General features: G+C 43.3%; 1 protein-coding gene across 2 annotated transcripts; it reads left to right on the forward strand.

The window, feature by feature from the left end:
- FAM46A (family with sequence similarity 46 member A) lies at nucleotides 284–7,389 on the forward strand. Of its 2 annotated transcripts, none has more exons than XM_013992805.2 (3): nucleotides 284–703; nucleotides 947–1,511; nucleotides 2,670–7,386. In XM_013992805.2, the coding sequence occupies exons 2-3, from the start codon at nucleotides 984–986 to the stop codon at nucleotides 3,444–3,446; spliced, it is 1,305 nt and encodes a 434-aa protein (XP_013848259.1). In that variant the 5' UTR covers nucleotides 284–703; nucleotides 947–983; the 3' UTR covers nucleotides 3,447–7,386. The 2 variants fall into 2 exon arrangements, with proteins under 2 accessions (XP_013848259.1, XP_001927745.1); XM_001927710.5 differs by having other exon boundaries at nucleotides 420–758; nucleotides 2,670–7,389.

Raw genomic sequence — 16,738 nt, forward strand, 5'->3', positions numbered from 1 at the left:
CTACCCCACACACTGTTTAAAAGGGAGGTCAAGAAGACCCTCTGGAGCCCCCGTCACTAAGCTTTGATGACGAGCCGCATCCGGCGAGAATTTTGAGAAGTTTCAGCAGTTACGCGATTTTCGCCTTGATCCGGTTTTGAGGGCCAGTGAGGACTCTTGAAGTATCTGAAGTGTCTCCTCCTTGGGGAAAAGGAAGAGAGGCGTGGGTGGGTGGGCGTCCCTACATCAAATCTACCTACAGGAACTAAAGTGAACTCACGCACCGCCTCCAGCTTCGCGCCCTGGGGACCGGTCCTCAAGGAGCGCGGCTCTGCTGGGCTCCCGCCGCGGGCGCTGGGCGGGCGGGGGCGGCTCCCTATGCAGATGAGGAGGGTGTGGCGAGCATGCGGCGCCGGGCCCCGGAAGCGCCAAGCGGCCACGGTATAAAAAAAGTACTGGAGACCTTTCGCCCGCACAACTGCTAAAGCTCCAGAGACAGGAGCGTGTGCGGCGGCGGCAGCGACAGCAGGAGCCGCCACCTCTGGGACCACCGCGGCTGAGGCGCGGGCGGGGTCGAGGGGCGGGAGTGGCCGGCGCAGGCGGCAGGGGTCTGGAAAGGACTAAGTCGCTCGCCACTGCCGGGAGCGTCTTCGCGGCTCCTGGAAGTGTTGCCGCCTCGCAGTTCCTCCATCGCCGCGCTCCTAGAAGGGGCGGCCGCCTCCAGGTGACACAGACGGGACTCCCGCTTGCGCTTTCCAGATGCATCAGAGATACTTTTGGTGCGGGGCTGTTCTGCGGGGCGCGGCGCGCGCGGCTGGGGGCTGGGGGGCCTGGGGCGGGCGCGTCTCCGGGAGCTCCCGAGGCGGGAGGCGAAACGAGGAGGGGGCCGCTCCTTCCTCCGGGGGCCCGGCTCAGCCCCGCCGCCGCGCGTCCTCACCGCGCTCCCCCCACCCCCGTTTTCTTTTAGGACTGACCAGGGCCAAGTGGCATTCGGCGGGCATTTCATGGCGGAAGGCGAAGGGTACTTCGCCATGGCCGAGGACGAGCTGGCTGGCGGTCCCTACATCCCCCTTGGCGGCGACTTCAGCGGCGGCGACTTCGGCGGCGGTGGCGGCGGCTTCGGCGGCGGGCACTGCTTGGACTATTGCGAAAGCCCCACGGCGCACTGCAACGTGCTGAACTGGGAGCAAGTGCAGCGGCTGGACGGCATCCTGAGCGAGACCATCCCGATCCACGGGCGCGGCAACTTCCCCACGCTCGAGTTGCAGCCCAGCCTGATCGTGAAGGTGGTGCGGCGGCGTCTGACCGAGAAGCGCATTGGCGTCCGCGACGTGCGCCTCAACGGCTCGGCCGCCAGCCACGTCCTGCACCAGGACAGCGGCTTGGGCTACAAGGACCTGGACCTAATCTTCTGCGCCGACCTGCGTGGGGAAGAGGAGTTTCAGACTGTGAAGGACGTCGTGCTGGACTGCCTGTTGGACTTCTTACCCGAAGGGGTGAACAAGGAGAAGATCACACCACTCACGCTCAAGGTAAAGCTACCCGAGAGAGGCCGGGGGCCCGCGGCGGACCAGGCGCGGGCGTGAGGCGCTAGGCGTGGGGGGCGCACGTTTGCTGCCCCGTCTCGTGCAGGAGCTTTGGCTTATTTTGCATTTGAGTTTTTTTTAATGGGTAAACGAAGATGCGTGAGCTGCGTTGTGTGTTCTAGTTTACTTGCTGCTTCAGTGCCCCAACTCTTCTGCTTCCTCCTCAGCTCTGCCTTCTCTTCCTTCTCCTTATATTTTAACTCTTGGCTTTCCTTGCTTGAGTCCTGTCTAGAGTAGATTCAGATCCGCGGGAGAGTGAAATGATGTAAATCTCTCTCTCCTTTTTTTTTTTTTTTTTCCTTCTTTTGAGTCATTTGATGATTTAGTCTTTGGGAAAAGAGCAGCCTGCAGCAGAGTCGAGTCAATGGATTTATAATTGTTTTGGAAAATGTGAATAGATTTCCTAGCTGCCTTCAGCTGACTGCTTGTACTGAGGATGTATGTGGCGCTTCCCTGGGTTGGTTCCTCTGTTCGGGGTATAAATGGGTCCTCGCCTCCCCACTTTGGTTCATAGCGCGGTTTTATACGATTACCTAAAATAATCTGAGGTACCAGCCTCCCCGAATGTCTTAATTTAGTTCACATTTGATTTTAACTGCAGAACTCCTGGAGGGACATACAAAATACTGATCCTATCTGTTGCCTCAGGGGCAGATGAACTAGGTGACTAGGGACAAGGGTGAGAGGCAGACCAACTTTTCACTGTATATTCTTCTGTACATTGAATATTGTGATATTGTGTGAATATTGTACCTATAAGATCCCTTTCAAAAAATAACATTTCAAAAGTCAGACATGACAACAGAGCCTCTTAGTACTGTGCTACGTCTGCCAAAAGCCTCAAACTATTATTTCTAGTCTCTTTCCCAGACGGCAAAACCACTCGTTAAATGCAGGTTTTTTGGTTTTTTTTTTTGTTTTTTTTTTTCTGTTTTCAGAAGACTGTTTAATGTGCCAGCCTGCAGGTAGTGTTTTGCTGAAACTTGACAAAATAAAGAGGGGAGGAGCAAAATGAGTCTCAGCTGTGACGAGGATGTATTTATTCATTTATGATTTTTCCCCCCTAGGTTTGCTCATCTTCTCGTTTTGTCTTTTAAATTGTAGGAAGCTTATGTGCAGAAAATGGTTAAAGTGTGCAATGACTCTGACCGATGGAGTCTTATATCTCTGTCAAACAACAGTGGCAAAAATGTGGAACTGAAATTTGTGGATTCCCTCCGGAGGCAGTTTGAATTTAGTGTAGATTCCTTTCAAATCAAATTAGACTCTCTTCTCCTCTTTTATGAATGTTCAGAGAACCCGATGACTGAAACCTTTCACCCCACGATCATCGGGGAGAGCGTCTACGGGGATTTCCACGAAGCCTTCGATCACCTTTGTAATAAGATCATTGCCACCAGGAACCCAGAGGAAATCAGAGGGGGAGGCCTGCTTAAGTACTGCAACCTCTTAGTCCGGGGCTTTAGGCCCGCCTCTGATGAGATCAAGACGCTTCAGAGGTATATGTGTTCTAGGTTTTTCATCGACTTCTCAGATATCGGAGAGCAGCAGAGAAAACTGGAGTCCTATTTGCAGAACCACTTCGTGGGCCTGGAAGACCGCAAGTATGACTATCTCATGACCCTTCATGGAGTGGTGAATGAGAGTACAGTGTGCCTGATGGGACATGAAAGAAGACAGACTTTAAACCTGATCACAATGCTGGCCATCCGGGTGCTAGCTGACCAAAATGTCATCCCTAACGTGGCTAATGTCACTTGCTATTATCAGCCAGCCCCCTATGTAGCAGATGCCAACTTTAGCAATTACTACATTGCACAGGTCCAGCCAGTATTTACATGCCAGCAACAGACATACTCCACTTGGCTACCCTGCAATTAAGAATCATTTAAAAATGTCCTGTGGGGAAGCCAATTCAGACAAGATGGGGGAAAAAAAAAAGAAAGAAAAGATATGCAAAAGCCTGAGTGGGATATGGCTTGTGCAATGATGATCTGCTCCTGGTTTTAAACTTGGCAAAGCTTGTGGAACTTTTCAGAGATACGGGAGCCTGATCTTAAAATGCACCACCCCCAACCCCAGCCCTTCCACCTGATTCTCCTGTCCAATTGGATTCTATCTTGAAACAAAAGAGACCTGTCAATAAAAGCAACCAGGTTCTCCTAAAATGACAAGGGGGGTAAAAAAAGCTTGATGACAATATGGGTTTGCAGTACTTGCTCCCATAGCTTTGCCATTGGAAAAAAAGACAAGTGGAGAGTTTCTTATAAGATGAAATTTACAAAAGGGAAAATACAGAGGGAAAAAGTTTTCGCTCCAACTTGATCAATTCTGGAGTTCAGATAGTAGAGAAGAAGGGGAGTCCAAGACTGGGGTTACTATCTGAGGCTTGTAGTGAGTGCTTTCTGTGGAACTCTCCTGTTCCACTAATAGAAATGGCTTGCCCCGAATGAACAGTAGTAGGTTGGTGCAGTTCTCATAACAAATAGCAGAACTTAAGATGACACAATCCATTATTTCCAGCTGCGTGCATAGCTCGCATTTTTTGAATGTGAAAATGCAAGCAAAAACAGCTGTAGCAAAGGAAGTATGCTCAAGGACCAAAGATTTAACAGATAAAAATACCCAAGTAGAAGAGAGAGTAGAATATCTAGAGTTACTATATTTGTTACACACCAATATACATCCAAGTGCCTGTTGCCTTCTGAAAATTTGAAGTGGAAAAATTTTATGGTTTAATGACTATTTTATTTTATCAGGGACTCAAGAAGAAAATAAAACAACACATAAGCTTGTGAATGATGGAGGAGATGCCCTATATTTTTCTTGGCAAATACTTGTACGACGTTAACATTGTTGGTGTGATATTATTATAGGTACCTGTGTATGTGTGTGTATATTATGTGTGTATATATACACATATTTGTGATACGTGTGTATATACATAATACCTTGACTATGGTCTAGAATAATGTAGCAAATAGGGAACGTTTCAATACTGTGTGCTTTTATGTTTTCAGCAGGATGACATGAGACGTGGGCATGTTACAGTGATGAATTAAAACCCACATCTGAAAAAATTAAAGTGAGTGAAGAAAGAAAACAATTAATATATTTGATAGGAAGAGCAGAGATTATGCATTTTTAGTGATTTTTTTCCTTTTTTTTGTGAGCCATAGAATGCCATAGATGGGAGAATACTTGTTTGGCGGAGCACTCTTTTTTTTATACTGAACTGCCATTTTGACAGTTTGAACCCTTTTAGTTTTTGTAATACTTGGATACCTCCATGGTGTATAATCCAGCGGCTCATGGATCAGTGATAGTCTCTTTAAACCCCTGACTCCTAAAAAGAATTCCTAGTGATATGAACACTACTTATTAATATTTAAATGAATTTTTAAATGAATGCATTCTGCATTCCAGGACCACTAGAATTTAGTAAATGTGAAATGACCCTTTTTAAAGAGTATTTGCACAATTGCTTAAAATTTATATATAAAATATATATTATATATAAAATTTTATAAATTCACACCAATATGAAACATCTTTGATCTGGTTGTCACAGTGCATTTAAATATTGAGTACTGTACTTTCAATTCAGTCACTTGCTTTGGATCAGATCCAACTTTATTTTCTGTTTCCCAGGAGACCAGCTACACCTTTGTGAAATGAACGGACATTACTCTTTCAGTTCGGTGACAGCTAATCCTAAACCCCAGCCCTTCTGGCCCCTAATTCCTCTAGACACTGGTCTCTGAAAATACATTTGTTATAAACAAAACTAACCCATGGAAACCTTCTCTTTGTATTGTGAAATAATCACATAATCCTTACCAACTCTAGTGGGTGACTGCTTACTATAATAATTCCCCTGAAGAGTCAGCCAGACTCTTGTCATCAGTTAAAGAGGGATTGGGGCAGAAAAGAGCGCCCTCCTATTAGCAGTGTAATTTGTTTGTTATCTGGGCATCCCACAGGTGCTCAGTGCTAGTTTAATCCATATGAACTACCTTTCTCGCACATCTTTCTTGGAAGCCTTAACAGGAACTTGATGGATTTGCTGGAGCAGCGTCCCTGTGAATTCTGTCAGAGCTGTAACAGCTCCTGCACTGCCACTCACTGTTTCCTGGGGAAGTCTCCCATGTTGGCTCAGACTCCTCACCCCAGCCCTGGGTTTGAAAAATTAATCGCTAATGCCCAGGCAATATTCCCTTTGTAGATCAAGCCTGATACTTAACTGTCAGAAACCGGGGCTCTGCCTACTTAACCTGTTTGGAAGTTTTCTAAAAGTAAGCTGAGGGAACACCGCTTGAGAACAGAGGAGGAGTGGCTGGGGATCTGCCTTCTTCCTTCTCATCCTCACTCTTGACCAGTGAGGTGTCCACTATTTTAGAAAGAATCCAGAGATCTTGGGCTCTGCCATAGCAACAACCTGCTATTATGACACAGATTTTTGTTTGGAGGGGCCTTATCTGAAAATAGACTTGTCACTTGTTTTCTCAGATATTTATGTTCTTTTCTTGCTTACTCCGGGTTGGTAGCATAGTTGGAAGTGCCAGCACCTGGCATTCAGATAGAACAGGCTTTATGCAAGACAACCTTCAGTATATACTTTCAGATTTATATAATTTATTTCCCTTTTGTATGTACTATAGTCTTGTGCATATGTAGTTGAAAAGACAGTGGTATATTTGTCTCTCTTTGTGGATGTGTGGCCTAAACATTTGAATGTCTGGTGAGAGAGAGCCGTGTGTCATAGGTCAGAGGAAAGAACAGCTCTCAACTCCTGTTTCATGCCTGTGATTTGCTTACCTTTGAGTTTATCTGGCCGAGTGTGCTGTTACTTTAAAGCAGGAAGACATTTCATCTTCCGGGAGGCTCTTCTCACCTGTTCAATCTGGCATGTCAGAGAACGCTTTGCTTCACCAGTGACCATGCCCTTTTAACAAGTTTACTTCATTTGCAGTAAAATCTAGTTGCCTCAAGATGTCCTTCATCAAGACAGACATAGCCCTCCCAGAAATGGGATCAGGTCCCTGCTCACCTTGGTATTGGGTGGAGTGTTTTCACTTGACTCCCACAAATGCAAGGATGGAAGAATGTCTGTAAGCCAAGCCACAGAGGAAACGCAAAGAAAAGTGAACATACTGTTTCTGCCACCCCTTTCTGTTTGCTTTGGTTAGCTTGTTGTGCATAAAGTTTTCAGTGCAATGCTTGTCAAATAAATATTGTGAACTATTTTGTAAATGAAATGTATTATGTTGAAAGCTGTCAGCAGTTCAAAAATAAGCTTTTCTGTTGTTTGATGACACAGTGTGTTAGATGAAAGCAAAAAGCCAAAAAAGGTAATTTCATATATAGCACCTATTTGAATATAATCTTTCTTTATGATCTCTCATAGCATAGCCTTTTCAGTGCTAAGGAAAAAATCTCTAATATTTTGTTGTGATAACGGCTTGCTAACAAAGTACATGGTCAAAGTACAAAGTTGGAAGATGTCAGGTAACTTGGCGAGACTTGCTGCAAATCCTTGCAGAATGGAGGGGCTCCGCCCGCCGGCTGTCTCCGACCTCTCTACAACCATTGTCTGCTCTGAGATGTCCTACTGCAGCCAGCTGCACTTGGGGTCACTCTTCTGGGATATTTTCACTTCAGACTGTGTCACAGGCAGAAAAGGAGTTGATGGAGGATGGACTCTTAAAAAACTGACATATTTGAATCAGTGCTAGAGGGAACAGATTGTGAATTTTGTTTACAGCATCCAATATTTGGATTTTTTTTTTTTTTGTAAATAAAAAGAAGTTATTTTTTTCTATTGATTTGTGTGTTGTGTTGCGTGTGTCTGTGCTGGCTAAAGGAACACATCCTCAAAATCTAGTCCCTGACCTTGAGAAGAGATGAGGTGGTCTTAGGAGAAGCCAACCTTGATCAACTTATGATTGGAGGACAGTTCGTTAAAATGCCCGTCATTCAGCCCACCCATCTCTGACTGGCTCGATTAGCTCCATCAAAATCTGGATAATGGATGCCAACATTTTAAATGTGGCTACTAGCTTAGCCAAGTTAAACAACCCAGTCAGAGCTGTTTCCCAGTACCAGGATAGACTCCTGACACTAGATAGTAGAACTCCTGTAGCCTGGGGATGGGGTGGGAGTGGGGCTTGGTATTCCTGAGGAGCCCATGTGCTGTGATTCAGCCCTCAACTGGTTTTACATACATCATCTCTGAGGCTCTGAAGTGTTAGGCAGGCATCAGGAGGAAGGGAGTTTGGAAGCCAATAATTGGAAGGGGAAGCGGAAGGAAGAGCTATCACAGGATCCAATGTGTTGTCCTTTGTGTGTGCGTGTGCCGGGTGCAAAGAAATTGCCTTTTTGGCGAGTATGGAAGGTTATCTCACCTGTATTTCTTTATTGATTGACAGGGGCATGAATTTCTTTATTAAATTTTTTCTTTATGTACTTTTGGAGACTTTCTCAGTACTGGTAGCACGAGAATTTGGTAAGCCTAGGCTATTATAGGACATACTTGTGGTTTTTCCAACCACTTAAAGTCCTGATGTTGGACAGAATGCATGCTCGACGCTGCATCAACGAGAGAGCAATTCAAAGCAAGCTTCCCTCATATATACATCCTAAAAATACAAGGCGGTTATTTGGTTTGGTAGTAGTTATTTGTGTGTCATTCTCTTCTTCCTTTATTGCAGCCTCTTCATTCTTCTACAACCATCCCTCACGTGTCTGTGGTCATCACATAATTCTTTTTAAGGGAAGGTTGAGTAAGGACAGTATATATTAAGCTGCTCCTGGACTTAGGTACACCCTGCTATTTCTAGTTGAATTACCAGACTGTACCTAGCCAAGCCTGGGGAGAAGTAACCCACTCTTCCTTTCCTTAGGAATCTTATTCCCTTAACCTTCGGTTCCTTTAAGGAGTAAAAACCAAAAGACAAAAAATACCCAGAAAAACAAAAACAAGAAAACTAAAATCACAGTTTTTTTAAATATGAAGTAGAATAAGAACTGTTAAACTCATCAAATGCCTCAGAAATTAAACTGCAATTTCCTTCTTAGAACCAAGTTTGAAGTAAACAACATGAATGTCCCGAAATCTAAGAGCAAATGCAGTCAGATAGGAGAGCAGGGAGGAAAAATGATTTTTTTTTTTGTCTTTTTGCCTTTTTTTATGGCTGCTTCTCTTGGCATGTGGAGGTTCCCAGGCTAGGGGTTGAATTAGAGGTACAGCTGCTGGTCTACACCACAGCCACAGCAACTTGGGATCAGAGCCGCGTCTGTGACCCACACCACAGCTCACAACAACGCCGGATCCTTGACCCACTGAGCAAAGCCAGGGATTGAACCCAAAACCTCATGGCTCCTAGTTGGATTCGTTAACCACTGCGCCACAACGGGAACTCCAAGAGAAAGGATTTTTTAAATTTGATTAATTTTTTTGGCTGCATCCAAAAAAAGTTCTTGGACCAGGGATTGAACCACAGCAGGGACCTGAGCTACAGCAGTGACAACACCAGATCCTTAACCCACTGAGCCACAAGGGAACTCTGGTGATTAAAATGCCAGTGGCTTTCACCCAGCAAAACCTAGGTCTTGGTTTCTAATGCTGTTTTCTAAATAAAGGAAGCACGTCTCCTTTGACAAATGGCTGGATCAAGGGCCAGGGCAAGGACTGTACCAGAGGAACTTGAAACATCTTATAGTTCCAGGAAACAAGGATATGCTAGAAAGAAAGGGAAGGTGGGAAAGAGAGAAAGGGAAAGAAAGAAGGAAAGAGAAAGAAAGAAAACTCACAATGATAAGAGTCATGTCGAGAGGATAGGGGCCATCTGAAAAGAATTCCAAGGGCCAAAGTGGGAACAATTTGAGCAACGAAATAAGTAGGTAGTATTGAATTATAACACAAAGTATAAAATATCCATAGGTCCACGTAGATAGAAATAGATTATTTAATAAATAGATAAATGAGGCAAAGAGACAAATTTCCTGTGCAGAATTCCCAATAATCCATGTAGATCCTTATGCTCTAGGAGATGGAGATGAATTCCTACCACTTAAGCATGGGCTGGGCGTAGTGACTTCCATCCAAAGTCTATCTAATGGAAGAGGGTGAAAGAAAGAGTAACTAGGGTTGAGACCTGACAGGCCGTCTAAGCCAGATGATCATGGCTCTGCCACAAATCATGATGATAACAGATGCCTTTGTTAGGGCCTGGTGAAAAATGCCACTTCACCTCTGCTATCTCCCTCCCATACTAAGTCATTAAGAGGAAAGCATCCGACAAATCTAATTTGAGTGGCGTTCTATAAAATAACAGACTAATTAGTATTCCTGAAGTCATCAAAACAAGGAAAATCTGAAAACTGCCACAGCCAAGAGGAGCCTAAGGAGACAGGACAACTAAATGTTATGGCTTGGATGGATCTGGGACAGAAAAGGACATTGGGTAGAGCCTAAGGGAATCTGAATAAAGTACTGTATTATGGAAATAATAATGTTTCACTATCAGTTCATTAGTTATGGCAAATGTACCATGCCAAGGTAGGCCATTAACCATGGGGAAGGTGGGTGTGTGTGGGGGGGTGTTCTAGCTTCACAATTTTTATGTAAATCTAAAACTATTCTCAAATAAAATATTTATTAAAAAGTGAAGACTGAGTGATCCTGCTCTGCTATTTCTAGGGAAGTGACTTCAATTGTAAAAATAATAGGAGTGAAGTTATTTGTTGTTGTTGTTTGTTTTTTAATGTTAGGAGAGCATGGGAAAGAGTGAAAATAAAATGATGTGTTTTACTACAAAGCTTTAGGCAAGACTCATCTACAAGTTTGGGGGAAGAGGAAGAGGGTTCAAGAGAGCTGAGTTATAGGCAAGTGTAGTTTTTTTTTTATGGAAAGACAGGAGGAATTCATATTAGTGTTTTAAGGAAGGGGATACTGAATGTAATTACAAACCATTGTGTAGATATTCATAAACACGGAGTTCTAAAATGAACAAGGGACTAAAATTCCATTTTCATTGCCCAAGTATACAGAAAACCCTGGCAAGTTGTTTAGGAACTCTTTGCAAGGGAGTAAATTACATACATACTTACGTACGTATGTACGTACACACACACACACAGACACACACACACACACACACACACACACACACACACACAGAGTCCCACTTGTAGCATATGGAAGTGGAAGTTCCTAGGCCAGGGACTGAATCCCAACTGCAGCTGAAACCTACTCCAGAGCTGCAGCAACACCAGATTCTTGAACCCACTGAGCAGAGCTGGAGATCAAATCTGTGCCTCCACAGCAACCCAAGCCACTGCAGTCAGATTCTTAATCCACTAGGCCACAATGGAAACTACTACCTTTTTTTCTAAATGCTGGGGAGGTTAATATTTCATGGAATGTTGGCATGAATTATAATTTAATATAAACAACCACTTTCACAATGTATCCGCTTTCCTAAACTTTTTCAGTATATCAGGTTTTCTTAAACTGAAGTGACACCTGTTCTTAAATTTACTTTCTCAGTTCAATCCCTGGCATTAAAAATCATTTAAAAATTATGTTTTCAAAAACTGATGCCCTTGGTAATTGTTAAAAGCAGTGATTCCAGCTTTGTAGTTTATGAAGTTAGGACAAATCATGTGCTTTCTTGCTGAGGGACATGGAGCACCCTGACAGCAGGAATTTTATGAGTGTGGGGCTAAGTTCTTTCTAACCTCCATAATGGAAAGTTCCCTTCAGAATCCCCTTCAGAAACTATTGATTTTCCAGCACAGTGTGTACTTATCAGTAATGCCAAGATTTTGTGGCATCATCTGGCCATGTCATTAGAAAACAGCTGAAACCCTATTCTTTTTTTTTCTTCTCTTAGCAAATTCCGACATAATGAGCTGCACTAGGCACAATGGATAACGCCATGCTGTGCATTGATTTGGAATTGCATAAGGGCTGGAGTATCTTCCTGTAGATCTCTTCAAATGAGGTAAAGAAGGTCATGGTTCATATGTTCTTTATGTTAACAGGGAATAATAAAAGGTGTTAAAATAGCTGCATGTTAGAGTCCAATTATTAGAGAAGAGAAACAAATTTAATCACATTCAAGGCCTAAAGGCTGAATGAGAGTTGCCAGATTTAGGAAATAAAAATGCACAATGCCCAGTTAAATTTGAAATTCAGAGAAACCATAATTTTTTTTTAAATGTATAAGTATGTCCCATGCAATATTTTGGACACACTTATACTAAATCTATATTTATCTGAAGTTCAAATTTTACTGAGAGTCCTATATTTTATCAGGCAATTCCCCAGCCCCTATAGGATTACAAAATAAGGCTGAAAAAGCTACCTACTTTAGAGTTGGAGTCCAGAACACTTTATAACTTGTTAATAGCTAACTTTAAATACCATTAAACACTGCATGCACAGAGAGCACCCATAGCAGCAGAGTCTTTGAAACATGGTTCATTCATTAAATATTTGCTGAATGCTTTTTAAGTGTTGATACTTGTGCTAAACTCTGAGACCCAAAAGAAGGGAAAGTCCTGCTCCATTGACCTTTAGAAGGCTGGATTCCACTTACGAGTAGATCTTAGTTGCTGAAAATGAATTTTCTCAACTACCCTGGGGTTAATTACTCACGAGGCTTAGCTCTGCATGGGGTGCCATAAAGAGCCCTGTGGACTGATGGAGAATTGGAATGAGGGTAATAGCCCTTGAAATATGCCTTCGTGGGAGCTTTCGGAGGTGGATGGCCCAATGGGTGGCCCTGTCTGTATAGGCACTGGCCATTTGCTTGTTTTGCAGGAAAAGGATCAAGGTGGACATTTTGCAATTTCTGCTGAGGGAGGTGAAAATTCCCCCTGAGCTCCTGGACACTTGTGTTCTCTTTTCAAAACCACCACAAAAATCTTTAAGGTTTAAGTAGAATGCACCTTGAAATTTTATTGCCTTATAATTCTATTTGGTGCAGCACATTAAAATTCTCTTGAGTGTTTCTTATGTAACCACTTCTGGTTAACTGTCATCTTGAAGTTATTAGTTTTTGCTGCTTTTATTTCCAGAGCTGTGAAAGTCCCTTTTTCGGTTGCTTCAAGTGCACCACGCACCCCAGACCTTACCCCTTCCCAATTTGTGTCGAGCTAAATTGTGTTGTCATTCTGGGTATTTGTTTCATCAGGGTACAGATCTTATTTAGGGCGCGTTTCTAACTGTCCCTGTTTTTTTATGTTACTCCCCCAGATTGCATGGGGTAAGAGGAATCCACAACTTTTGCCATCATCAAAACATTTAATAAATACTTACTTTCTCAGGCCCTTGGCTTGTTACTCTGAGAAGATTTACAAAGAGTTATACAAAGCTGGCTCCTTTTCACTAGCAGACTTAATTGAAAAGTGACACAGGGATATGAACAAACAAATAAAAGACAAAGCAGCAGTGAAGTTAAGGAATTTGCCAGAATCTGAGTAGCCAAGCTTGTTCCCACTTTAGAGCATCTGCTGGTCATTCCATCTCCTTAGAAAGCTCTTTGTCCAGATTTTTCCATCTCTTTTTTCTTCACTTTATTCTTATTCTTATTATCCTCATTATTATTATTGCCACCACCAGTTGTTTTTATTGAAATGATACTTTCTCAAAGAGATCCTTCTACTTGGAGTTCTCCTCCAAGATTTTTATTGAGTTACTCCAATTAGCCCTTATCTTAATTTGAGATGCCTATTATTAATACATGTGTCTCTACCTGAAATTATAAGTTGATTTATGGTTTGTCACCACAGAATGAAGTTCCATGAAGGGAAGAACTTTGTCTAATTCTCTCCCATACTCTTAGTGTCCAACATAGTGCCTGCTACGTAGGAAGTGCTGGTTAAATTTTGGTGAATGAAGAGATGACTGGATCCCATTTGGCTCAGGATGAGAGGTGAGGTGAACTAGCTTTAAAGAAGATGTGAAAACAGTGAAGAATAGTACAGAACACTGTTAAAACAAGAGAAAGGTTGTCTGCTCATCATCTCCGGGTGAAGAATTCCAGTCTTGAAGCCCTAAAGGAGCACCAAACAGGGAAGAAAGACAGTCTCCAGGGGGATGTTCAGGGTAGAAGTCTTCCAGCCTCTTCTTGGTTCCTGAACCTGCGCAGTGGAGAACAGTGGGCCCGCTTAGGCGCTTGGTATTTGTGTGGCATGATGCCTTTAGTGCCCACGGGTCTGCTCTCTTTGTTTCAAACCTACTAGGCAGCCAGGTAAATGGAGGACTTCAGCTGTCCTGGGCAGAGACTACTATCTCTTTTTCATCACCTGCCACATCTCTCAGAACTGGGGGATTTCAGAGAAAAGTTTTGCAGACAATGAGTACAAAGACTGAAGCCAGTCTCATATTCTGAGTAGGGGCTGTTAGGGTGGAAATTCATTGTGCTCTTTGAAGGCCTGTGTAGAAAGGGCAATCTTTACCTCAGCCCTTACAGCCGATGAGACAATCAGCATCGCCATCAGTGTCCTTAGCCAGTCAAGCCTCATGGAACAAACTGCCGTGTCCTGGGGCGTTGTACCTGTCATGACAATTTGTTGTTGATGTTTCATGAGTGTCCCAATTGCAGAATCACATAGGGTCACACTAAAGCTTCTGGTTTGGGGTGTGGTTTTATATTTTTTTTATTTAATTTAATTTTTTTTTTTGTCTTTTTAGTGCCACACCTGCAGCACATGGAGGTTCCCAGGCTAGGCGTCAAATCAGAGCAGCAGCTGCCGGCCTACACCACAGCCACAGCAACACTGGATCCTTAACCCACTGAGCGAGGCCAGGGATCGAACCCGCAACCTCATGGTTCCTAGTCGGATTTGTTTCCAATGTGCCATGATGGGAACTCTGGGTGCAGTTTTAGAATTACCAAAGAAGTTGAAGATCTGATGCTGTAAGGACCCTGGACTTCCAAAAATCATTGAGAAATGAGTTTCAGACTTTAATTATTGCCACTTATATTCATTAAAACCAACCTGAACTCTCTGGATCTTGTCCTAAGTCCCAAATCTCTTAACTCATAACAATTCTTATGAGGAGGGATGTTGGGAGAGAAACTGATGGAGAGAAAGGAAACAGCATGCTATATTTCATATAAAGTACTGACCTTTTCATATAAATCTTCTATTATAAAGCAGGTAGGTTTGCAGCTTCTGAATGAACTCAAGGTTTTAAGAGCCACTTGAAGAAATCTCTAAAAGATGAGCATAAAAAGGAGTTCCCTTTGTGGCTCAGCAATTAATGAACCTGACTAGTGTCCATAAGTATGTGGCTTCAATCCCTGGCCTCGCTCAGTGGGTTAAGGATCGGGTGGTGCCGTGAGCTATGGTGTAGATCGCAGAAACGGCTCAGATCTCACATTGCTGTGGCTGTGGTGTAGGCTGGCAGCTGTGGCTCATATGTGACTCCTAGTCTGGGAACTTCCATATGCTATAGGTGTGGTGCTAAAAAAAAAGAAAAAAAAGATAGGCATAAAAAGACATACCTTTCCTTCATTTCTACAAAAGGACAACCATTCACAGAGTATGTGCTCACTAGGATTCTGACTCTTGACTCCGTGAGAAGTCTGTCTTTTTTTCCTCCTGTTCTGGGTGATCTTTCCAGGCCATCTGGAGGAAGGACCTGACATCTGTGGACTTCTTTCTCTGGCTCAGGATGCTCAGCACTTGATGTGCATCATATATCATCTTCATTAATAGCCCATCATGCCATTATTTCTTCCACGCTCCTGTGTAGGAGGTGAGTTCTAGCTCTCCAGCTGGAAAGGAGAAGAGGGAGGATTCTGGGGCGAGTCTTGAACTTCACATTCTTTGCTCCCTTCTAACCTCCCCACCATCTCTTTCCCACCTCTCACCCTTGGCTATGGATGGTCAGTGCTACTGTTTCTCTCAATCCTCTAAACTTAAGTGCAGGAGAAAGAATATGCAGCCCAGCTCAGCTGAGGTCATGTAAACCCTAAGAGAAAGAGTGCTTACAGGATGTGAATAGTTCCTCAGAACAGGCCTTAGAGGCAGTGAATGATATCAGTAGTACATGTTTGATTAGGTAAAATGTTATATTTTCCATTAGGTCATCAAAATAATCCTGAGAATTAGATCAAAAGGGTATCATGATAATCTCACTTTTAGGGTAAAAAAAAAAAGAGACCCAGTGAGACAGAGCTTGCACCTAAGACATAAAGGCTTTAGAATTAGTTCGGCGATTGCCTGAAGGAAGACTATTTATGCCTGAGTCACACCAGGCAAATTGGTTTCCAGGTCTTTCTATAACTCCTCTATCAACCATCTATCCAGATGGCAGGTGCATCATAGCATCACAGCACATAGAAGGTTCAGGAAGAGCATCTGAGCTTTTCTTGTACGATGAGATCATGTCAATTGCCCATTGTGAGTGGATTATCTTACAAAAAATATGCATGATTTAAATTTTTAGTTGGCACTCAGAATTCAATCAACTACTTCAGGGCTGTCAATGCTGTTTTCTGTATGTCGTGTTGCAGAGAATGGGCCACTTGATCTTTAAAAAGTGATCAATTAGCCTGGCTTGCGTCACTTCTTACCAACAATGCTTGCTACCAGCTGGCTTCTTATTTTAAAGAAAATGTCTGAAAGGAAAGGTAAAGAGTGTAATGAGATATGCTAACCTCTTACAAAACTCTGAATGCATTTCTGTAACTCCTGAAATGTTCATTAGTCTTCTTGTGCTGTAGGCTGATCACACCTGTTTACTTTTGCCACCTGAAACATGTTCCTTGGCATTTTCCTCCTAGGTTGCAACTTATGCTTAATGATGTCATCAGCCTCTCTCAACACACAATGTCAACAAGATTCTTCTCCACTTGGTAGCTGGTTAAGGGTGACTGAGGGTGGAAGGCAAGATCAGAGCAGAGGACCTGGATTATGGTCCTATACTAGTAATATAGTTGATGTATTTCTAAGATGGTGCTTAGGGAAACCCATTTGTAGGATTTTTCTTTAGTTAGCCTGGAGTGATGCAAAGACACCTGTAATTTTTATATAGTATTTCTGAAGCACAGCTCTGCCTAGAACTCCTGCTCTGCAGATGCCAATGGTGCCCATTCTATGTCACTTAGCCTAGGTCCTCTAGAAAGCAAAGCCTGAGGCAGCGATTATGGTCA

The sequence above is a fragment of the Sus scrofa genome, chromosome 1 (genome assembly GCF_000003025.6).
Source record: "Sus scrofa isolate TJ Tabasco breed Duroc chromosome 1, Sscrofa11.1, whole genome shotgun sequence".
Taxonomy (NCBI): domain Eukaryota; kingdom Metazoa; phylum Chordata; class Mammalia; order Artiodactyla; family Suidae; genus Sus; species Sus scrofa.

Excerpts from the sequence above, each read along its gene's own strand:
- FAM46A (XM_001927710.5), top strand. The coding sequence starts at position 739 with ATGCATCAGAGATACTTTTG. Across the intron at positions 759-946 it reads ATGCATCAGAGATACTTTTG|GACTGACCAGGGCCAAGTGG; the intron begins GTGCGGGGCTGT and ends GTTTTCTTTTAG. Across the intron at positions 1,512-2,669 it reads TCACACCACTCACGCTCAAG|GAAGCTTATGTGCAGAAAAT; the intron begins GTAAAGCTACCC and ends TTTAAATTGTAG.